Source organism: Pseudonaja textilis, chromosome 4, assembly GCF_049901715.1.
Source record: "Pseudonaja textilis isolate UNSWEBS1 chromosome 4, rPseTex1.2, whole genome shotgun sequence".
Lineage (NCBI taxonomy): Eukaryota > Metazoa > Chordata > Lepidosauria > Squamata > Elapidae > Pseudonaja > Pseudonaja textilis.
In genome coordinates, this window is record NC_141993.1 from 57,356,092 (window position 1) to 57,380,998 (window position 24,907).

Here is a 24,907-nt window from a genome sequence, read left to right on the forward strand (position 1 = left end):
TGTTTTTTTTTTTTCAGGGCTGTACCAATGTTTTTGTCTGCTTCCAGAGCTACCTTGGGCAACAAGAGGATTTACAGGAGGCATTTCATCTCTGCCCACCTTCCATCATGGCAGGAAAGGTTCCTAACTGGCACAGCTACCTTCAGGTGATTCAGTCCCGTGAATATCAGAGAGTGCAGCATTTTCAAAAGGCAGAAAACATTTTATTTATTGTACTGGAAAGAGTCAAGACAATGGATCCTAGAATTATAGTGGATTATTCAAGAAACTTGGAAGCCTTGGAATTTTCCCTCTCAGCTGCAGAAGATGAAGTTACCATGGAGGTTCCCTTATGTGTCAATGCTGAGGTTCTCTTGATGCAACCATGTACAGATGAACCAAGTAATTCTGAGAATGTTACTCATAGGAATTGCCAGATGCCAGGACCATGCTATTTAGGGGTACCCAAGCAAGAAACCAACCTAGAAAACTGGACCAAAGAAGATGTGTTCAGTGCTATGGATGACACCGATTCCAGAGGACATATTGTGCCAGGCAAAGTTCTTCATCTTCTGAAAGAATTGATAGTTGCTGCCATTGTTCACTGCAAGCACCAGAACCTTATTAAGCCAGGTACTGTCTCGGAGGTAAAGAAAGAACGATAGCAAGCTATTTAAAATATTTTTAAAAATCTTTATTCAGGATTATCATTGGAAAAAAAGTGAGAGGATTGGAAGAATACAAGAGGCTAGATTTAAATTATTAATCAAACCAGCATGTTATTCTCATGAGGGTATATGTCAAAAAAATTACAATGTATATGTTGTACTATTCTCCAAGCGTGAATGATAAAACACACTAGAGAACCAGGAAGAACAATATAAGCTAGTATGGTGTACAGTTATCCAATTAAAGTGCGCACTCATAAAAGGTTAGCATTTGCAATAGCGCACTATCTTGTTCTAATATATAGTAATTGAGACAAGGTGATTATATTGCTGATAAAAACAAACTTAATAATACAATATTAACCACAGGCATCTATGTAACTTGTAATTTCACTGTAGTAGAGATGAGTTCACAGTGGCCAGTTTAATAAAACTGAAGCGAAACATTAAAAAGAATTTGCTTGCTACTGCTACAGAAAAGGAGATAGGATGAAAGAAAGAAAGAACCCTTTATGGTATTCTTTGCTTTTAAAAAAGACATACTCATTCTCTCATTACATATTACAAACTTTCAACAGTGCTCCTAATTAAAGGATCCAGCAAATGTGCAAGCATTAGTGAAAGAACTGTGTCTGCCATACTAATTATCTCTGACAACGCATTTTATTACATTATAAACAAACCAATGAATCCACAATGTGGTTTATTTTGTTTTTCCAGATACTAAATGCTTGCTTTGAGTACTCACTAAATGTTGACTCTTCATCATAGGGAGCTAGACTTTGAAGATTATTTTGTATTTATTGATTTATTTAATTTTGTTCATGTCTACACAATCTAGCAACCTAGATTCTAGGTAGTTTCATAAATTAATTCAAAGAAAACTCCAGTATGAATTAGCACAGTATTCAAAATTATAGTAACATAGCAACCACCTGGTGCCCAATTGCCACAAACAGCAGATTTGTGCTACACACAAATAGATTTGTGCTACACACGTACACATACATGCACAAACACACACACATAAAAGTGCTCAAACAAAATCACATTGCCAACTTTATGAAAAATCAATAGCAAACTTATCAGGAGAATCTCCCATGGATAGTTATTCCACTATGTTGGGGCCATTACTGAGTAAAACTGATTACCCAGGACATGCTCTGTCTGATCCTTCTGACGGATAGAGCCCAAAGCATCCTTGTCCTGGAAAACTACATGGGACAAGCAGTATCACTTTGGAGGAAAGTACCAAGGTACATTGGATCCAAGTAATAAAGAGCTTACTAGGTCAAAACCAGAACTTTGAACTCAGCTTGGACATGTATTGGTAACCAACACAATGGAACAGGTATTATATTATAGTAGTAGCTCTTAGTCCAATATCTTGGGCACTGTTGGGTCATTTTCAAAGGCAACTCCATGTAAAATGCATGGCAGGAGTGTTTCTTAAAGTTTGACCCTAGGATCCCTAGGATTTCCCCAAAATCTTTTCAGGAATCTGCAAATTCAAAATCAATTGTTAGCTTGTTGAAAATTTATTTATTAAATTTACATGTTGAAAATAATACAATATTAAAATCCTATCAAACCATCATGAGAAGTGGTAGAGGCAGTGAATGGGTGAAGAGCTTGAGTTAATACATAGGTAAATTGCTATTTGTTCCATTAATTTGAAGAAAACACAGGCTATCAGCTACTGTATCAATAATAAAGTATACTTGTTATTTTCAGCATCATAAAGTAGAAAAAAAGAAACTTCGTATTATCTTCTATAATATGGGACATCTTGAATTTTGGAACTAAATGCTTTTGTCTGAGATGCAATTAATTTGGAGGTTTACTTTCTTGTATTTCTTTAATATTCCTTTAGGCTTTATCCTTGGTGATTCTTTCTTCCTGCTAATAAGGCTGGATGTGATGTTTGTTGGATATCTAGTTAAATGTAGATCTTTTATGCAACACATTGCTTAGATTAAAGCACATTTCAGTACTGAGATTCTAGGTTGATCTTGCAATTGTACAACTATTATGTAGTAATAAATTTCTTTAGGAAGTATATTAGACAATACATCAAACTATGACAACAGTTCTGTCCAGGAATGCTGAACATGTTATGGCAGATACCAGAACCTGATACTTTGGCATTATATATGTGGCAGCTTATCAACACACTGTAACCACTGAAAAATTCACTCAGCATAAATAGAAGAGGGCAATCCTCTATGTAAGGAGGGATGCAATTTTAATAATGTGCTATTTTAAAATGTTTAAAATACTATTAGAAGTTCAATAAGCCCAAATATGATAGTAAACTCTCTGGATATGAAAATAGATGACTGCTTGTTTAGTAGCAGGATAATTGTGTCATTTTGGGGGTGAAAATTAATCTGACTTATTCAAATAATTCAAAAAGGGCTCTCTAATACTGTAGAATGGACTGAGTAGATCTCTCCAAATTGTAAAAGCAACCATATCACTGAACTGCTATGTTCAGCTGCTTTAAATGTTTTCCCAAACTGTTTGTTCATTTCATTGTACGGGCAAGAGCTTCACAGGCACTACCAGTTAAATAATGTTAACCAGGTAATAAGTTTAAATAATGTGGTTATGTTTACACAAACATACAGAAACACACAAACACACACAGAGATAATAAGTTAATAGGAGATAATACAGTTACAATTATTGTGGTATCTCTTTACTGACCTTACCAATGTCAGAGAACTTTGCTAGATCTGAATGGTAAGAATCTAGATCAAAAAATGGCAGCAAAAGAATAAAGAATATGTTAATTTTTTGCTAACATCTAGTGCTCTTTCTGATTTTTGCAGCCCAGATCTGGTCGCCCTATTTGTATGACATCTATCTTCCAAAAATAAAAACTGCCTTTCTCTTTAAGTACTAAATAATGCTTTAAAAGAATGCTTTAGAATTTTAGAAGAAATGTTTTACACCTCACAAGAGTGAATATGTCATACTTGCTAATTGTGGAAGCACCCATATTTTTTCAGGTTTATATAGAAATTTGGAAACAGGTCCAGCTACTTTAAGAATAGCAAAGTAGTGATGTTTGCACAAATCCCAAAGAACTTCTTTTGAGTCATTTCTGGAGAAGGCAAAGCTTTACATGTTGAACATTAATCAGAAGTGTTTCATTCTTCACATTGGCATGGCACCTTTCTGTTATTCATTAAAAGAATGTGACTTGAAAAAAGTACCACTTTAATGGGTGGATTCCTTAAGATAGTGATAGCTTGCTTTTTTTCAAGTTCCCACTGAAGCCTGAAAAGGCACAGGTGCTCTTAATCAAATCAACTAGGATGGCTCTGTACTACTTATTTCTTATGGTCCATTATCTAAGGACAGTTCACTGGGCTGGAAATGAGCATATATGTTGCTTTGCCCTAGTTGGCTTACTTTAAAATTTATAAGTAAATTTAGCAGATTTTTTTACAGCTCTCATTTACATTTATAACAATCACACTGTGTTGTTATCCAGTCTCAAATTGTTCTGCTCAAAAGCAAATGCTTACTTATTGTGATGCTATACTTTGCTTGGGATAAGTTTTTTCTTGCTCAAGGGATTTGGTTTCTACCTGTTTTTAAGGGAATGCATTTTTCTCCTCATGTGACTGCTGATTTCCAATCTGCTTGGTGCTGTTACACCCTACAGCAATGTTTTCTCAGGTATTTGTATCAAGCCAGGAAGAATTACAGGAAATGATTTAACACTGAATCAATTTACAGTAAAAAACATAAAAGCAAAGTAATAATTATACCACAGCAAGAACCAAACATAAAAAAATAACAGTTACATCAAAAAATTAAAATATTTTATAAAGTTCCTGAAGAATTGAAAACGTATTTCCTATTTGAAGAATATTTACATACCTATATACTATAAACATCTTCCACGGCAGGTTTTTAATTTATTTCTGAAACAGAGGAAATACATTACTAGAAAGACAACAAACCAGAATGCAGATTTCTATAATCTGAAGGTATCCTTTTATATGTGCATCATTAGGCTACACAAAATTTAAAACAATTTACAAACCTATAAAATTGTGAAATAATTTTAATTACAATAAGTGCATTTCAGCAGACTATGACCAGCTGACTTATTTTTCCTATTTAATCCAGATTTTTATTGTTAGTGAGCAGCTTCATGGTTGTTGTGTTCCCCCTTAATACAATTATTTAGTTTAAACTGAATATGGACAGACATGAAAGATACTCAGAACAAAAGGGTGGGATACATATACTTGTCTCTATTCACTTCAGATCAAATTACAGAGTCATGGACTTGAAATAAGCTATTTACATCCAGCAGATCTATGCCTCTATTCATTGATCAAGTTCCTTGATTTTCAACAGTTTTAATGATGGTTAGAAGGCCAAACAAACTAGCCTCTTTCAAACTCTTTAGAATACTTAGTTACTAAGACATTCTAACAGGGCTTCTCTGAACCTATTTCAAGTTTCTGAAGTATGTTGTGGATAACTGGATACAGTAGTATATTCAGTGAAGTATACTGATCCAAACAAACAAACAAACAAGAAGTGGAACTCTTACTTTTGTAATTTAGAAAATATATTTCTATGATGTAGACAAAAAAAACATTCATTTGCTTTTATGACAGTGACATCAGACACTGACTTCATTTGCAATCAACCATAATTCTTTCATGAGTATTAATATTAAGTCATTTGTCATTTTATTCTATTCATTTATTTTTGTTTCCAAGGTCATAACTCTGCTTTTGTCCTTATTCAATTTTATTTCTGTTATTTTCAGCTATTTCTTTCCCCGGCCAAAGTCACTCTGAATTTTGTCTTCTATCATATTAGCTATACTATTCAATTTTGTGTCATCTGTAAATGTGATTTCATTCAGGTCAAATGAAGTCATTTCATCCAAATCACTAAAACATAGATTTCAATGAGATAACTATATCTAAGATATTAATTAAAAATACTGAAAACTCATGGATCCAGTACAGAATCTTGTGGCATCAATTATCACTGTTGAGTTAATAAGGAGACACTGATAAGCAATCTTTGAGTACAATTCTCCAACCAAATACATGTTTATTTGACATATGCTACCTCATACTTAATTAATTAGAATTTTGTGAGGTACTTTGAAATCAAGATGCTGCTGCTATTGATCTTGCCTTTTTATATTTATTAATTATTCATCAGATTTCTATACAATCTATCTTACCTAAGTGACTTTGGATGGTTTCCAATAAAAAAATATAACTCAAGACAGTGAACATAACTGATACTCCTTCCTCCTATTTTCCCCAACCAACAACTTTGTGAGTCAGATAGGAATAAGAGAAAATAACCCAGTCAGTTTAAGGAAGGCCACAGTTTCTTGGTTTCTAGGTGAACACCTTAATTACTACACCAATCTGGCTCTCAGTAAGATCTACTGCGTCTGTAACATACCCATCTTCTGTTAAGAAACATTCCCTATTAAAAAGTTAGGTGCTGCAATGTTAATATAGCAAGACTTAATGTTTACAAAACTATGTTTTTTTCTAGTAATGACCACAATGTTTTAAGGTATTTATCTACTTGATTGTGGAGAAGACTGCTAGGTAGCTTTGCCTTGTATAGTATATATGTAAATTAATATACAGTTTAATTTTGTTAAAGCTGATAAGTCTCTTTATGATCTGCTCTAGAATCTTCCATGATACTTATTTTTGCTAGATTGTTCATTTTGAAAACAACGGCATTTGCTTCTCCAAGCACATGACACTTCACATGTCCTCAATGATTTTATCAAAGGCAAATACATAAATGATTTGAATAAACCTTTACAAAAAGTAGAACCAGAATAAAACCTAATGGCCCAGTGAGAACTGAACACAATGCTGAGCACAATGAAGTAATGAAAAACTAAATGGAAAGGAAATAAAACAAGACATAGTTGCTTGGACTGAATAGAGCTTGCTAACATTCTGTTACAAATCTCACTCATTTTGTATTTAACTTACAATTTATATTAGAAAACATTCCAGATTACACATATTATGGTAGTCTGGTGATAATAGGATAGGATAAATGTGTCCAACTGAATATTGCCTGGTATCTCAGTAGCCTTCACTATTTATCATGGTATTTATTGGGATAGTCTCTGAGGCTGGGAGTGATGATCGCCATTTGGTGGTTATTCTCTTCTTTCTTAAAGGGGAGGTTTCAGTTGGTAATGGTGGAAAAAGATTGAGATCGAGGTCCCTTTGTTGTGGAGAGTTGCTGGGCTGAATGTTCTCATAATTTATGAATGTTGGGAACGTACATGCTGTTCAGAGTTATCATCATATGATAGATAAGTAAATAAAGTAGTCCAGGCACATATTTTTTCCTCAAGTTTTACTACACTATAAGAAGTGAATAAAACATTATAAATACAGATCTCTGGATACAGTGGAAATCAAGCAATATAAACTAGAAATGGTTAATATTATAATGGTTTAGATAAGTTAAACTTTTAAAGATAAGGAAAGTTTATATTAATGTTAAATATATTTCTAAAATATTACTAATAATATGGTTGCTTGAATTGTACAATCAAAACTAAATGTGGTATTGATAAAAATGACAAAAATATGTTTATACAGAAAAGGCAATTATAAGATTATGAGGGTTGTAGATTCAGAGATAGGGCAGAAAAAGGCAATACAAATTTCTTTTCTGCCCCACCCTTCTAATGATATGCTGCTATTGGAAGACACATGGAATAAACATTAAGCACTGAAAAACAGATAATGTGGGGGAAAAACTAACATGTTTGCATTATGCGAATATGCATAACAGGTCAGGATCTGAACAAGTCCCAAGCTTTTCTCTTTGTTGTTTCCCCACAACTAGCAGTTATTCAAATAAGAACTTGAACAACACATGTGAGCTGTCAACCACTGCTAACTCTACTATGGATACTTATGTTGATTTCAAAACACTATTTAATTTTTTTCTGCTAATTTTCTAAACTTGGTACCCTCAGATGAATGGACTGTAATTCCTATCACTATTAGGTAGCAGTTATCTGTGGTGATGGAAATTGTGTTCCTGTATCAGGAGGATGCTTGCTTGCAACAAAAACAACTGAAATATATATTTTTTTAAATTTCAAAACTTGGGCAGGAATGAAAGAATTCGCTCAAGAGACCCAAAGTTGTAAATCCATGTGTCCAGAATTCTGATACACAGAAAGCCATCATAAACTATTTCAGTCCTGTTAAAGTAAGTTACTTCTGGCCTGGCTATTGGGCAAAATGAGGGAAACCATTGGCGTATTTTCATTTAATTGTTATTACAGAATTAACTGCTACGGTATTACTTGTAAGGGTGGACTCTTACAATTTTCTCCTTAAAACAGCTTTTATGTATTGGCCCTACTGTTGTCATAATAATGTCAAATTTTTATACCACAGAAGTTTATTCTCCCTACTTTAACTTTCTTTGTTTAGGTGTGAGAATACTTTGAAGTATGGTAGTGACAGATAGGCAAGAGAGGGTGTCACCTGCCTTCCTTGTTATGGAGGTCGTTCCCTTTATTATCTCTTTGTTCTGCTGCCATCATTAAATCTATTTCTGCTTTAGAAATTGTTTAAGTCTCTAATAAAATGTAACTGGGTGGGATGTGGGAAGATATACATAACATAGAAACATAGAAATAAAGGAACAAAATTGACTTTTGTTAAATAACTGAACATTTTAGTACAAATTTAGTTATTTCCACAAAGTATCAATATCTCATTAATACCTGCCTACCCTGGACCACAAATTATTCTTAACATGTGCCCCACATAGTGAGTTATTTTCATGGGACATGTAGCCCTGGCCCTCAGATCCATCCTTTCTCCTACCACTGTCAAATTTATTTGCTCTACTTTTTTCCTTCTCTTGGAACATATCCTGGGAGATGACCTGACTTGACATCTTTTAATAGGAAATTCCACACTGCAATCCTCCCAGGGGCTGGTGGGGTAAATTATTTTACCAAGTTGTATAGAAAAATTGAGGGAAGGCAGGCTAGGATTCAAAATTGCTAAAATATGGAATCGGTTTTAAGGTATAGTGTCTGATTCAGACAAATCAGTATGAATTCTTTTTAAAGAATGGGAGAGTCCCAACGATTCTTGACATATAAGTACATTAGTCCTTGACTTAGGACCACAGTTGAGCCCCAAATTTCTATTGCTAGGTGAGACATTTGTTAAATGAGTTTTGCCCCATTTTACAATCTTTCTTGCATCAGATGTTAAGTGAATCACTGCAATTAAGTTAGTAACATGGTCATTAAGTGAATCTGGCTTTCTCATTTACTTTGCTTACCAGTAGGTCACAAAAGGCGATCACATGATCCCAGGACACTACAACCATCATGAATATGAGTCAGTTGCCAAGTGTCTGAATTTTGATCATGTGACCATGGGGATGCTGCAACTGTAAGCATGAAAAACAATCATAAATAATTTTTTCAGTGCTATTGTAACTTTGAATGGTCACTAAAGAAATGGTTGTAAGCCAAGAACTACCTGTATTTCATTTAATTAAGATAATATGGAGAATTACTTTACTGGCAGTCTACAACCTTTTGGACTCCAGGGACCAGTTCCATGGAGCGAGGCTTTTCCAGAGACTGGAGGGTGTGTGGTTTTACATGCTGCCTGTATCCCACAGATGGGGCTTCGCTTGTTTACATCGACCGGTTTCTGGCATGTTGTGGCCTGGTTCCAGTCCATGGACTGGGGTCGGGGACCCCTCTATTAAGTAATTCTGCAAACTTACAGAACTAAGTATAATTTTTGTACAATAATCATATTGATTTTGATTATTGTACGCAAATTATACTTAACTTTTCATAAGTAGACTCCTCCAGTACTCTCTCTTTGTGATGTAAGTTTCATATCATGGCATTTATCATTGATATTAGGGGTTTGCATTGCTTTCTGTGTGTGCTCTTGGACACAAGCATTATATTTGTCAAAGATGCTAAGACCTGGGAGCTAAGGAGGCTGAAGTTGACAATTAGTTTGCTATAGTCCTTTGACTTTCACTATGTTTTTCCCCTTAAATCAGGTGAACTTAGTGCTGAAAGGTTAAATGAGGATGGGATGCAGCTGCCTTTGTTGGTCTCCAGTGACTGGAAAATGATCTGCTTCAACATTATACCAGTAATGAGGAGAAAGAAGGATGTTCTGAACAACTGGCAAGAAAGAGGTTTCCCAAAAGGCAGTCTGAGCAAAGTCACTCAAGAAGCTGTTTTCATCCCTGCCAGTTATCATCACTGGAGGTAAAAATGATGCTGTTGTGAAAGCTGCCTTATTGGAAAAGGCCCATCTTTTAACATAAAGGCCTCATCCCAGATGCACTTCTAAGATGTATATGGTATAGTGTAAAGCAGGGGTCTCCAACCTTGGCAACTTTAAGACTTGTGGACTTCAACAAGTATATATATAGTATAGCAAAGCTGGCTGAGGAACTCTGGGAGTTGAAGTCCACAAGTCTTAAAGTTGCCAAGGTTGGAGACCCCTGGTGTAAAGGAAGGAAAAAGATAGATCATATGCATGGCTTCTGGATTCCAATTCAAATCTACCAACGTATTATCATATTTTTACACCAAGTTCATGAAGGCTGAAGATGTGCTTCTTTTTAAATGCAAGTATGAATGCAGTGGATGTAACCTGTCTTCTTCTTGTGAATCTCAAGATTTCTGAGAAAAATATACAGGCTGGGTAGCCTTTCCTGGCAGATCAGAATTTCCAGCAGCATGGACTCACATATCCAAAATTTACATGGGAAAATTAGCTTTATAAAATACAAAGTTTCTTTACCCATAGGGAAATGTTTGTTCCTTCTGGATACATATTATAAGGGACTGTAAGTATCCCCTCATGAAGAGATAACACATTGGTTACATACAGTGTATCAGGGTTGCTTAGATGTAGACTCAATTATCTTAGAACAGAATTTGGAGTAGAACATTTTGTCCAAAATTCTATGATACTGTCCTAAAGTAACGAGGTTTCAAGGTTACATGTCTCTCCAGACCTGTGCTTTCTAGCCCCTTGGAGTCCTCTTATAATAAAATTGTCAAAAATCAAAGGAAGGGAAATCTATCATTTTGAGATGGGAAACACAATAAACATCCTATAACACTTATAAGTTTAAAATAAATTATTTAAAAACATTCAAAATTCAGAGGAAAAGTTAACATCTTATTCCATTTACTGAGGTGTTTGTTCTACCACAGCAGTTTTCATACCCACCAAGAATATTAAGTATGGTTGCTGGCCACAAAACTTTCTCACAGAAAGTTTTTCATTTTTCACAGTTGATATAAGGAACAAACAATACAATGTCAAAGCATTGTTGTGCTATCCAAAACTTTGTTTGATGTTTATAATTTAAGCTGTCAAACAAAGTATTGCTGCAGTTTTCTTAAGCAACGTGTTTAGGCATGATATGTACTATTATATCTACTCATAAAATCTGTATAGATAAAAATCAAAGTGGTTGGCATCCGGAATAGATTACATATAATCTGCTGCTGTCAGTAGTTGTTTGTTCTTCATAAAGCCATGCAGAGATTGTAAACACTTGTGCAGAGGTGCTGAATTCTCATCAGGTTCTGATAGTTCTGTGGACTCATTCTTACTGCTGTCTGAGCTCCAAATTCTCTGGTAATTTGATCAGTCTCAAAATGGAAGTTTAAATCTCACAGCTTCTCCACTTTGTGCATCTTGCTTGCTTCATGGGATTGTATACATATAAATATAAATAAATGACTTGGAAATCATATCTATATATTTATTCCAAGGACACAGCACTTAAAAACAGTTTTAGGTACACACATGGGCTTCTGAGTACTAAAAGTAGACCAATTTTTTTATTTATTCTCACATGCTTGTACAGGTGGTCCTCACTTAATAACCACTCATGAAGCAACTATTTAAACTTATGATGGTATTATGAATGAGTGACACTAATAACCAGACATTATACATATGATGGTTGCAGCCTCTCCATGATCACATGATTACCATTTGTGACCCTTTTTTGCTGGCTTCCTGTAAACAAAATCATTGGGCAAGCCAGCAGGAGGTCACAAATAGTGACCCCATGAAGTTGTGCTTAATATTGTGGGATCTGCTTAACAACAGCAACAGGAAATGCTGGAATTTCTATCACCAAGCATCACAGTCATGTGATGTTGTACAATTGTGTTACTTAGTGATAAAAATACTGGTCCCACTTATCATCCTTAAGAGAAGACTACCTGTAATGCCCTAATTCTCATGATCTTAAGTATTTACACAATAAATAGAAAACATCAAATATATACAGTATAACAATGTTTCGAATTGACCAAGTTGTAAGCTCCTTCTTCAGAGTGACTTCTAGCTCTACTCTAGAAAACTTTTAAACTAGATCTTTATTACTAATTGTGATAAATATGTCTTATAGTAAATTAGTTGACACCAAGTATCCTCCTCTCAAGATTACATATTATTATATGTCATAGAAAGGCTGAGAAAAATAATAATTCATACCAATATTAAATGTAGCTGCCTTATACTAATGACCTTGATAGATCTGCCTTTAAGTATTTGCAAAGGGCTATCATTGGTCATAAATAATCCCAATATAAAAGCGGTCAACTGTTAAATTCATTCTTACTATGGTTAGAATATGGACCAGAATGGCAACTCTCTGATAGAATAGTATATTAGATTACCCCTAAAATCTAAACAATTGCCAATCATATACCAAAGTCAATTGCTGTATAGAAAATAAGTTCCTGTAGAAGAAGCAGTGCAGTTTGTTACTGATGCATCAGTATCATATCTTCCTACCCAGGAAGACCTTTTCCCAGCTTCACCTGGCAGGTCAGTTGGTGGCTTTCTCAGATTGGGATGCTGTTGCAATAGCAACTCAGTTTCCCATCACTTCATATTTAGAAACACACTTTACAAGGTGGCTCCTTTGTATACAACTTAGAAGCTGCAGTTGATTCATTAACTATACTCCAACTGCTGATGGCAAAGTATTAGAGTCATATTGCTATGTTGCTATGTTGAGATCACTGCACTGGTTACCAATACACTGGGACCAAGGTGTTAGTATTGATATTTAAAGCTATATATGGCTTTGAACCTGTGAATTTGAAGAATTGTATTTTGGCCAAAATAAGTTTGCCCTCTATTCATACTGGGAAGTAGTGCTTTATGTCCCACTCATTGTGAACCTCAGTAAGTTGGAATCCAAATGCCTCTCCTTTTTGATGTAGCAGCTTCACATTAATATAAAATCTTAATCTGGTGAGCTTTTAGAGTAAACAATGGATCTGTGCTGATTTTGAAATTTTGTTTCCATGCAATTATTGCTCTGCTATGTTGGAAAATTGTGATTTGAATATTTATATAATGCAGTGCCAGAATGAACCTTGAGCGCAATCTTGAATTTTGTTACAGCTGAATTTCACTTTCCTAGGTATCTTTAAGTTTTATTTTACAAAATAATTATCTCTCTTTGGTATATAAATAAAGAATCCCCAGAGACTTCAGAATCAAAGCAGAAAATCTATTTGATCTGGCCAGAATAAATGTATAGTGCACAATAGGTGGGGAAGTCTTGCTAGCACACAACTATCAAGATAATGGTAACAAAATGAGGGAGGCTAGAGATATGCTAATATTACCTATGGGCTGATTTTACTTGTTACATATCTGCAAATGAGGCAGTGACTGAAATAGCTACATACATAAAACAAAAATAGCATATAAAATGATAGCCCTGGTTATAGTATGTCAGAGGGAAATGTTACTGAACCTGAATATCCCACCCTTGACATGCCTATATGTTCCACAGTATATATATGGAATGCTATTCACCTTTTAGTGCAAATATTTACCATCAAATCTGAGAGATAAACCAATGCATTATGAAACAGAAACATTTTGAATTCTAGATACATATACCTATACACTTTTCTTCCTAGGAGGAAACATATGATTATATTATATTCTGATTGTACAAGAATGTTTTAACGTTGGCATAGAAATCTGTATAGTTTTGAATGTCGGAACTGTGTAAGGAACTGGTTTTTTTTGTGAACTGATCTTTGTCATTTATGTTCAGCTTAGAAACAATGCATCCTCCTTTAGAATCACAAAAGCTGCCTCCACAGACTCTAGGTCCGTTAAAACAGAACTAGAAAGTCCTTAGTTCTCTGGATATTCAATTATAATTTCATGACCTTTGCAAGTTGAAGTGTTAGGAATGGAGAGGCACCTTGTTTTAGGTAGCCATGTCCTCAAGAAATCAGTTTGAATACTAATATGCATGCTGATTTCTCCAGTAATTCTCCGCATGGATATTAATATGGATTGTAAATAAATGAATCCTACAGTGAAGCAGACTAAAGTCTGAAATAAAGTGTCAACTTCTAGTTGCATATTTTTCTTGTTAGGTACTCCACCAATCGTCCCATCTCGAAACTTGTTCAAATTGTAAGCACTCTAAAGGGATATCGCCTGGACAGTCTCTGCCTTCTTGACCAAATAAACCATGAGTATTGGAGAGAGAAAGGGGAAGAAAAGGGGCTCACATTTCAACATTTGAAGGTTGGTGGAATTTTTTTCAAGGAGTGCAAAACTTAATTTTTGTTCAGATATATCGCTATTAATATAATAGTTTAACACAGAAAAGATAATAATAAGAGAATGATCAGATGTCTTTTTCTTCCTGGGTTTCTTCTCTAATGTCTGATTGGCAAATGGGCCCACTATGGAACATCATAGAGTACTGAAAATCAGGCATAATGAGTCCCACTTAATTCTCTGCGCTTCATATAGTAATTAAACAAATATTAAATATGGCTTACACAAACTGCTGAATATTGTGTAAATTAAACATGATTGCAAATCTGTAAGTGGGAGCACCTCTGAAATTTTCTGAACATTTGCTTTCACTCAATGTAGGGCTTTGAATTTTTACAACCTAAGCAGAATATAAAATGCTGCTTGGGCAGTTAGAATTTCATGTTTTGGATGTGATCCATTCCTTACCGCTGCAGAAAAGATGGAGTAGTAGAACACGTTTTACAAAAATCTGGGTGTATGCATGTTAAAAAAAAAAAATCTGGGTGTATGCCATACAGCTCACAAAAAAATATAGCTTAATTATTGCACCTTTTGATTTTAGCTAGCTATATGTTCATTTGAGAAATGAGGCCAATTTCAGAGTGAAGTAAGACTTATGGTTTGTTCTTGTTCAGCTTTGTTTATGAATCCTGTTATTAATTGGACAATAGTTTATTAAGCTTATCTTGCTTTTATGAATGGCTTTTTAAGCTTCTAGTACCTGCATTTTTAATTGCAACTTTAAAAGCTTAGGAAAATCAAAGAAGCAACATCTTCAATGCACTGTTCCCTACACCATTAACCCAGGGAACTCTACTATACCTCCAAAACAATGTCTACCAAGTTCAAACAATATCTTTGCTGCGTGGCACATGTATTTTACTGGGAAATGTAGCTTTAGCAGGCTCAAAAAGTCAGTGCTCTCGTAAGTGTATCAACAAGCTATGAATCTGATGGCAATGCCCATTTTGCTCTCTGAATTTGTGGATACCTAACCCTAACTCTAAGAGATTTGCTCCCCAATCAAATTTTACCATGTATTTTACCAGGAAACATAGATAAGGTAGACTCGAAATATTAGCACTCTCCTAAGCATATTGATGCACTACAAATCTGTTGGCGATGTCCATTTTACTCTGAATTCATGGAGACATAATGCTAATCCTAAGTAGATTTGTTTCCCAATGGTATTTTCTCATATATTTTACCAGGAGATATAGATAAGGAAGCTCAAGAAGTCAGCATTCTTCTAGGCATATGACATGCTACAAATCTATTGCGAATGTCTATTTTGATGTCTGAATTCATGAAGACCTAACCCTAAATGGAACTGCCCCACCATGCGATTTCCCCATGTATTTTAATTAGGAAATATAGATAAGGTGAGCTCAAAAAGTCAGCGTCTTCCTAAACGTATTGATGCACTATGAATCTGTGGGCAATGTCCATTTTGCTCTCTGAATTAATGGTGATCTAACCCTAAGTAAAATTTGCCATGTATTTCACCAAGAAACGTAGATAAGACAGGCTCAAAAAGTAGTGGTCCATCTATTATTGTGAATTAAGCTCAAAAGATCTATTCAGTTTCTTACAGTAAGCTGCATTTTAAATGTTTAATAAGGGCCAAAAGTTTGAAGACTACAGGTAGTTCTCAACTTAAAAGAGTTTGTTTAGTGACTGTTCAAAGTTACAATGGCACAGAAAAAAGTGACTTATGACTATTTTTCATAGTTATGACCTATGCAGCAGCTCCACGGTCATGTGATAAAAATTCAGGCACTTGGCAACTGAGTCATATTTATGAGGGTTCCAGTGTCACAGGGTCATGTCATCATCTTTTGCAATCTTCTGAAAAGCAAAGTCAATGGGGAAGCCAGATTCACTTAACAAGGTTGCTAAATTACTGCAGTGATTCACTTAACAAGTGAGGCAAGAAAGGTTGTAAAATGGGGCAAAACTCACTTAACAACTGTTTTACTTAACAACAGAAATGTTGGGCTCAATTTGTGGTTGTAAGTCAAGGACTATCTGTACAAGGAAACTACTTTTAGTGTCCCAAAGTTGGGAAAAGTAGATTTTCCCCAACTTTTAAAATATGAATTATTTACCAGAGTATAGATCAATATATTCAATGTTGGTTTTTAAGTGTATTTGAAAGGCTTTTTTGCACTGCCTTTAGTAATTATTCCTATTTCCTTCTAGATGATATTGCTGTGGGCTACTCATTTTTTTCCTTCCTCTGAAGACTGGCTGAGTCTGGAAGGATCAGTATATCGTCTGCTGGTGATCTTACTCTGCTGCTTGGTGACCAAAGATCTTCCTCATTTTTTATATCCAGAACAAAATCTGTTCAAGAATGATAGTCTGGACCTAACTGCTTTGTATCCCAAAGTGGAAAGCTTTGCCATAAGTCCTACATATTTCCTAAAGTTTCATTTTGCCCAGAGAGAAGGCAAGAAATTCCATCAGAAGGATAATGGTCTGAAAGCTTTACTTCGACTCCCAGCTGAAAACAGGGACTACTGGGATACTTCCTTTTTTGATATGCTGCTTAGCAAGGTAATTAGTTATAAATATGAGGTTTAAAATTTATAATTTGATCTTTTTCCAGGCCTGTCAGTAAGAGCTTGCAATTTTCCCATGGATTCTCTAGTATAATAATTGAAGGCTCATTCAATTTTTTATTGATGTACTTTTACATGTAACCATTTAACTACATATACATATATAAATTTTCTGCTTACATTTCTTCAAGATGTTTAGGTATAAATGAAATTTAAATAGAAGGGAAGGTTTTCCATCTTCATTTATGTAATTTTTACTACAAATACAATGCGTGTTTGTTAGCATTCACTGATGACTGAGCTAAGTCCTTAGTTTGCATCTTATAAATATGTGGACATTTTTTTTTTTTGAAAACAATTTTATTGTTTTTTTAACAAACAAACAAACAAACAAAAACATAAAAACATCTGCTCTCCTCGATACTTATATACAGTGTGTCGGTTGGTTCATCGGTTTTGTGCATTCATTTCGTAGTCACAATTACAGTTACATTACATAATAACTCTTATTATCAATTCAAACTTATATATCCACATATCATTATTAAAAAAAAGGATTTGACTATACTTTTATTCAATCATGCCTTATGAGATAACTATAATTTAAGTAATTTATTCTATAACAAATCATATAATCATACCAATTGTATCTTAAGAAAAAAGAAAAAAAACATTTTATAAATGTAATGTCAAGTAACAAGAGAAAAGGGAGAAGAAAAGTCAATAATATTCCTTATTACCTAACATTCTAAATATTCTATTTTTGTATTTCATCATCCAGCCATTGATAGAAAAGGTCCCAAATTGTATAAAGTTGTTTATCTTCTTGCTCTCTAATTTCAAATATCAATCTACTCATCTCAGCACATTCCAATATTTTCTTAATAATTTCCTCCTGCAATAGAATTTTCTCATTTTTCCAATTTTTTGCAAATACAATCCTAGCCACAGTCAATACATTTACAATCAAGTATTTCAAATCTTTACTATAAACCTCTAGTAAGATTCCCAATAAGAAAAACTCCGGTTTCAAGTCTATATGTCTCTTAGTCGTTTTTTCCAACCACATGTGGATTTTAGTCCAGTATTTTCTGGCATCCTCACAAGTCGACCACATATGGTGATATGAACCAGGTATCTGATGACATTTCCAAAAGTTTTTCTGATTTGTTCTTAAACATTCTTGCTATCCTTGTCGGGGGGAGATGCCACCTATAAAACATCTTATACAAATTTTCTTTATAAACTGTAAACATTGTCATTTTATAATTTTGCGACCATAATTTCTGCCATTTCTCTAAATCAATCCCATATCCAAAATTCCTCCCCCAAGCAATCATAGTTTCTTTAACTTATTCTTCCTCTAGCTTAATTCCCAATAAGTAACCATATAGTTTTTTAATCATCTTTTCATTAGTACCTGTCAAAATCTTATCTAAATCGATCTGTTTATCGTAAAATCCCTCTGTTTTGGAATCTTCATCATACCTTGAGTGTATCTGCGCATAAGAAAGCCAATTGTCTGTGTACCTTATTCCTCTAATTTTTGTATCAATTTAAGTTCACCCTTTTCATCTAGTAATTCCCCATATCTAACTGTTTGTTCCTTTTTATAGATTATAGAATAAGAAAAAGCTTCTAACGTCGATAACCAAACTGGAATTTTCAAATAACATTGTTTTTTTTATCTTCTCCCAGTTTAACCACAAAGGCTCCCGTATATAATGTCTTCTCTACTTCTTATAAACAAATTATGTCAAACTTTAATTTCCCTAGTTTATGAAAAGTCTTCCTTCTCTTGGCCGCTAAATTCAATCCATTTATGTTCATTGTTATCAATTTTTTCTCTTCCATGATGATATTTTATATTTAGTCTTGGCGGGTCTCATACTTCTTGGTTCACGTTGGTCTTTGATATCCACCTGTCCACATACTACACCTTCTTCTTTTACCATCTCCATTTGTTCCTCTTGGGATTCAGTTAATAAGACCTCTTTTTCTACCTCTTCCTCTCTCCTTCCAAAAGAATCTGCGTAGAAGAGTTCTGCTTTCTCAACTGAATCAATTCTATATCTCTGTTCTTGCCATATAAACATCAATCCTTCTGGGATCAGCCATCTATAATTCACCTCCTTCTTCAATAACGCTTTGGTCAGAAATTGATATTCTCCTCTCATCTCTCTCACTCTTCTAGGTATTTGTTTTAGGACCCGGATTTCTTTACCTTTGTATTTAAATACCTTCTCTCTTGCCGCTTGTAAAATCTGTGTCTTAATAGATTTTTTAGTAAATCTAATGTGGACTTCTCTGGGTAGGTTATTTCTCATCGCATATCTTGTGGAAACACGGTATATCTCATCTACTCCATCCATCATCTTTTCCTCTGTTGTTTCCAAAACAACAGCCAAGATTTCTATCATTATCGCAGCCAAATCTTGCCCTTTTTCTTCCTCTATATTTTGAAATCTAAGATAAAATTTGGACCTCTCCATCTCCCACTTCAACATCTCGCTTTTTTCTTGTTCAACCACCATTAATCTAGTATGAATATTTCCAATCTTCTCCACTCTTCGTTCACCCTCTTCTTCAACTTTTTGAATTCTCACATCATATTTCATCATCATCTGTTGGATATTTTCCACCTTTTCTTCAGTCTTCCCTGTTCTTTGTTCAATGATATCTATTTTTGTCTTAAGGTCTTGAATTCCTTGCATGATCATCAGTAAAGTTACTTTTTCTTGTTCTTTATCTTGCTTTGGCATTACCTGCATTGAACGTTGTCCTCCAGATGGTGAAGAAGCAGAAGAAGATATGGAAGCACCCGGGGGTATAAGTTTCCTACTCATTTTAGGTGGTTCAAAATCTTCAAATTCTTTCAAATTTAATCCAATCAAAAACGTAGCCAGTTATAATCCAAAATGGAAAGGTCCAGCAGCAAAAAAATCCAATAGTGAGGGAGAGAGAGAGAGAGAAAAAAAAAGGAGAAAAAAGAAAAAAAAAGAAAAAGAAAAAAGGAGATTCTTCAAGTTCTTCCTAACCCTAATCCAATTGTAGAGTAATCCAAGATAAAAAATAAAAATAAAAAGAAGCAAGCCCAGTAGTAGTAATAATAAAAAAAAAGAAAACAAAGCAAGAGAAGAGAAAAAAAAAAGAGAGAAGTAGAATCTTCAGGTTCTTCCAATTAAAGAATCCCAATTTAAAAAGAAAAGACAAGGAGACCAAAATAATCCAGAATTATAAATAAAAAGAAACAAAAATCCCAAATAAATTTCTTCAAATTCCACACCTTAATCCAGCCAAAAAAATCTCAGTTGAGAAAAGAAAAAAAAAAGATAGTCCAAAAGTATACATTAAAAAGAAAAGCAAAAATCCCAATGGAAAAAATAAATAAAATAAAAATGAAGAATTCAAAGGCTTCCCCTTGAAAATAAATAAAAATTAAAAATAAAGACCTTACTAGAATAAAAATATACAATAATGCTGGTGGAGGGGGTAGCGGAACTAAAAAAAAGATTAAAAAAGGAAAGTAGAAAACAATACACTGCACTCTGCTTAGTTGTCCAAGGCTCTAATTATGACTCCCTTCTCTTTCCCACAAGCTTCAAAGCTAAACCATAGATATTTAATTATAGACAGAAATCCAGAAAAGCACCTGTAATAATATTCTACAGCGCTCTTCCCTCTATCTTATCAAGAAATGTCCTTGAGAAGGAGTCTTTCACATCTCTCCAGTTCAAGTAGAATATTTCTGAGCCTCTAGTTGGCAGTGTTACAAAGTTTCTTAGTTCTCACTTTCCCCCCTCCTCTCAGGATAGCATAATTAAAATAAAAAAAGCCCGCAGGAAATATATACATATATATAAAAAGCAAACAAGGAGAAAAAAAAAATAACCAAAGGGAGCCTCTAGCCTTAAAAAAATTAGAATATAAAAAATCCAAAGGGAGAATAGAAAATATATATATAAAAAGGAACAGTCCGGTTATCCAGTAAATAACAATGAAGTCCGGTAGCAAAAAAAAACCAAAAACAAATAAAGCCTCGCTTTGACGTCTCCCTTAAAAAAACGCTGCTTAATCAGTTTTGTCAAAAATCACACAGATTTCTTCTAATAATCAAAGTGTCCTTTCAAACCTCAAAAAATTAGAAAAAAAAAGTTTCTCACCCAACCGACAGACTTTCTTTCAGACTCTTTCTTTCTGGAGCTGCCCTGACTTCAGCAGCATGGGGGCTGCCTCTCCACTGTCAGGAAAAAGAGCTTCTCCCGGGTCATCCAGGGACTTTGAGGTGTCCCCGGAGTCCACAGGGTACGCTCTTCACAATAGCCATCCCTACGGGATGGTTTAGGTCCGTTTGGACCGGCCGGAAATGAAGATATCGGCTGCAATCGAAGAGCTCGATTGCAAGCTGTATCGTCACGGCGCCAGCTCCTCCCTTGTCTCCGACAAGGGAAGGTTTTCCATCTTCATTTATGTAATTTTTACTACAAATACAATGCGTGTTTGTTAGCATTCACTGATGACTGAGCTAAGTCCTTACTTTGCATCTTATAAATATGTGGACATTTTTCTTTTTAATGGGGCATTCTACAGCTTAATTACTCAGTATTATTTCAGCAAGCTCCTCAATTATATTCTCTAATGAGGGTCTCTGCTGCGTTCAAATCTCCTGTGATAAAACTTTAACCAAAAGCAATAATACACTGTATTTACAAGTGAGGAGGTCTGAGAGTTAGAGATAATTTCTGAAGAGACATTCATGTTTATTTATTTATCAATTTAGACACCACCTATCTCACAATTTAAATGACTTCGGGTAATTTACAGACTCAACCTGTTTGGGAGGAAGGAATTAGCCTCTTCCAGAGGGAGATGGGAAACTCAGCCTTTTTTGAAGGGTAGAAAGAAATTAATTCAAACTGTTTTGGAGGAAAGCACTCCTTTGTGTGCAGGAGATCTGGAGCAAGTCAGCTACCAGTGCAAGGCTGCCTGCCACCAGTCGCAGGGTAAAGGCATAATCTCACTGCCTCAAATTAACCTCCACCATAAACTTACTAGTTGTTGCTGCAGCGTAGACTAAGAGAGAGAATACCTGTCACGTAATGGTCCTGCTCACTCTGCACTGTGGCAGCGCCAAGCAATCCTTGCTGCTGCAGTTAAAAGAAGACAGCAAACGTGCAGTGCTTCTTGCAAGTCACAAATCTGGAGCATTGCAATTAAATTTGTTATTATTTCATTTTAAAATGCAATGTTATCTATCTTAGTGTTTTTTTTTTTTTTTGTTAAATATTTTCCAGTTGCGTTTTAATTTGGTTTAACACCTTTGTTCTGGACCTATTGTTCTTAAGAGTGCTACCTGTTTTTCATTGGGCTTCTACCTAGCCCTAAGTTTTTTTCTGTTCTTTGGCATAAATATGTCAAGTTAATAAAAAAAATTACTACTTTTTTTCCCTTGGGTTATTACTTCATTGTTTTTAAGTTAATTGCTGTACTGTTTTAGCCTTTTAACTATAAACTGGTAAAATTACTAAAGAAAAAGAAACACACCTTACAGCAGAAAAGTAGATTGCTCAAAGAAAGAAAAACTACTTCCCAAAGAGAAATCAGCAATACATCAAGCATTATGCGGGGGTGGGGGTGGGGGGGTGTTAGACTATGTGCTATTGAACATCACTGCTAAGAAATTATTAAAGATCCACAGGCAACCACCACTGACTCAGTTGAGGGCACATTTCTCTCTGTTAAATAAACAGTCAGAGCCCAAGGTCTGATCAAAAGAAAATGAAACAGGCCAGGCAAAACAAACATACAGCAGTGTTTGATATGACAATACAGTAGTGCCTAATAAGGCTGAGGACAAATATAAACCAACGTGGGTGTGAGAACAGAAACATCAGAAAGCATCATCCCAATAGAATCTAGAATACCAATTTCAGGAAGAGGTATATAATATATACTGTCACAGTGGTAAGTTGTGCAATTCCAGCAAGGTTGTTATATATGTAAGAAACAGTGAGGTAGTATGAGAAAGAGGAAATACAAAACCATTTATTATGGATGCATTTAGCAATTCTTTTTGTAAATCTTATCCAGAATACCAACATGCCTGCCAACCACTGTGGGAAACAGTTACTGGCAAATTAACCATTCCAATAAAGAAGTATGGAAATTGAACCCATCCTAATTATAGAATAATGCAGCAGTCTGCAGGGGATTTTTCGCTTTTTGTGAGAATGATAGTAGTAATGTCATGGTGTTACATTCTTTGCCCTTTTAGGATGTGCCTGTGACACCACAGCACACAAAGAGATCAAGACTTGTACCACCACATGGCAATACTGATTCCCCTAACCTATCAGTATCCTTATCCTGGAAGCTGTTGGATCTGAATATCTTCTTAAAAGCCAGCTCTACTGTAATGGATATGTTATTTGATATAATATGATTTTTTTTTTTCAGTTTCAGGCATATCAGATTAAAGACGCACAACGGATCTCTGCTATGTCAAGCATCTTGTCAAAGATTAAGCAAATGGTCCATAACGAGAGTTGAAAATTTTTGTCTTTCCTGCCTGGATGAGTTTTTGAATATGCTTTATATTTAGCTTATTTCTTGTGATCAAACTTCAATTCTGATGTTCTTGGAGTTCCTTGCTCAAAAAAATCAAGCACATATAGCATGTCACTCTTCAGTATACAAAGGCAGAACTTGAATTCAATTTCATTACTAAGAATGATGGTCCAATTTGTAAATACTGTCTTTTGTATAGTAAAATATACACAGTGGTCTTGATTCTCTGTCCATATACTGTTTATCAGAGGTCCACAATTTGGTGTCTTTCAAAGTTTAGAAAGAATCATCAGACCTCATCCAAAAGTTTCTACCAAATAGTAATTGTGAATGTGAAGCAATAATAATCAAATACATGCAGAACAATCCTGTTAATCTAATTACTGTAACTTAAAATTAATATCATTTTTGTTTAGGGCTCTCAGTCTTCATTCTGTTCCCCATTCACCACGAAAGAATGGTGATAATGTACTCCTTGATAGTGTGCTACTATAGAAGAAAAAAAATATTAAGATATTCCGAGTCTCTTTAGGAAATTCCAATGTTCAGAATTAATACAGAAAAAAATCATTTAAAAAGGAAGTGAAATATTTTTATAGCCTTTTCAGAGCTTTTTCAGAGCTCAGGAATATGTGGACAGCACAGTACAGTATGTTATTGTTGCAGATTTCTAAAGGATGAAAACCTGATGAAAAACATAGCATAAGAATTTCTGGTCACCTGTTGCTTTAGTAGGAAGTTCAGCAGTTCTTTGCTCACTGCCTCCGCCCCCCCTTACTGATACTGATTGGTAGTACAGTACATCTATGAATTAAAAGCTGCCTACAGTATCTAAGGGGTTGCCACAAAGAAGAGGAAATCAACCTATTCTCCAAAGCACCTGAAGGCAGGACAAGAAGCAATGGATGAAAACTAATCAAGGGAAAAGCAGCCTAGAACTAAGGAGAAATTTTCTGATAGTTAGAAGTTAATCAGTGAACAATTTGCCTCCAGAAGTTGTGAATGCTGCAATACTGGACATTTTAAAGAAGAGATTGGATAACCATTTGTCTGAAATGGTATAGGATTTCTTGCCTGAGCAGAGGGTTGGACTAGCAGAGGGTTGGAATAACAGGGGGTGTTAATCTAGAGCTAAACCCTTTTTCCTATGCAGCTCTTGGAGCCAAAACGGCTTCCATCTGCATTGTAGAATGTGATCTTTTGTGAAAAACGTTCACTTACAAAGCAATGCTAGATGATATATAATGTTAATTATAGCCACATAATGTATGTGTTCTTTCTGCATAGGAAGAATTTATAAAGGAACAAAATTATAGCATTTCTTTTTGTATGATTGTACTTAAAGATATATATGTTTATGGTGCTGTCATTATTCATTGTTATTTTTAATTCTATTTTATATGTGTTAAACCATATATGTGAGAAAACTAATAATGTAATACAATTCTATATGAAAACTTGT

The 24,907-nt window shown here is 34.7% G+C and overlaps 1 protein-coding gene across 1 annotated transcript; it reads left to right on the forward strand.

Annotated features, from left to right (window-relative positions):
* Window positions 1–24,907, forward strand: MAB21L4 (mab-21 like 4). The gene is made up of 5 exons (XM_026701470.2): window positions 1–612; window positions 9,750–9,963; window positions 14,143–14,296; window positions 16,517–16,873; window positions 23,335–24,907. The coding sequence occupies exons 1-5, from the start codon at window positions 108–110 to the stop codon at window positions 23,425–23,427; spliced, it is 1,323 nt and encodes a 440-aa protein (XP_026557255.2). The 5' UTR covers window positions 1–107; the 3' UTR covers window positions 23,428–24,907.

What these genes read in the sequence shown, in the direction of transcription:
- MAB21L4 (XM_026701470.2), top strand. Translation starts at nt 108, where the DNA reads ATGGCAGGAAAGGTTCCTAACTGGCACAGCTACCTTCAGGTGATTCAG. An exon ending in GCCAGTTATCATCACTGGAG is followed by an intron (nt 9,964 to 14,142) that starts GTAAAAATGATG and finishes TTTTCTTGTTAG; the next exon opens with GTACTCCACCAATCGTCCCA. An exon ending in TCACATTTCAACATTTGAAG is followed by an intron (nt 14,297 to 16,516) that starts GTTGGTGGAATT and finishes ATTTCCTTCTAG; the next exon opens with ATGATATTGCTGTGGGCTAC.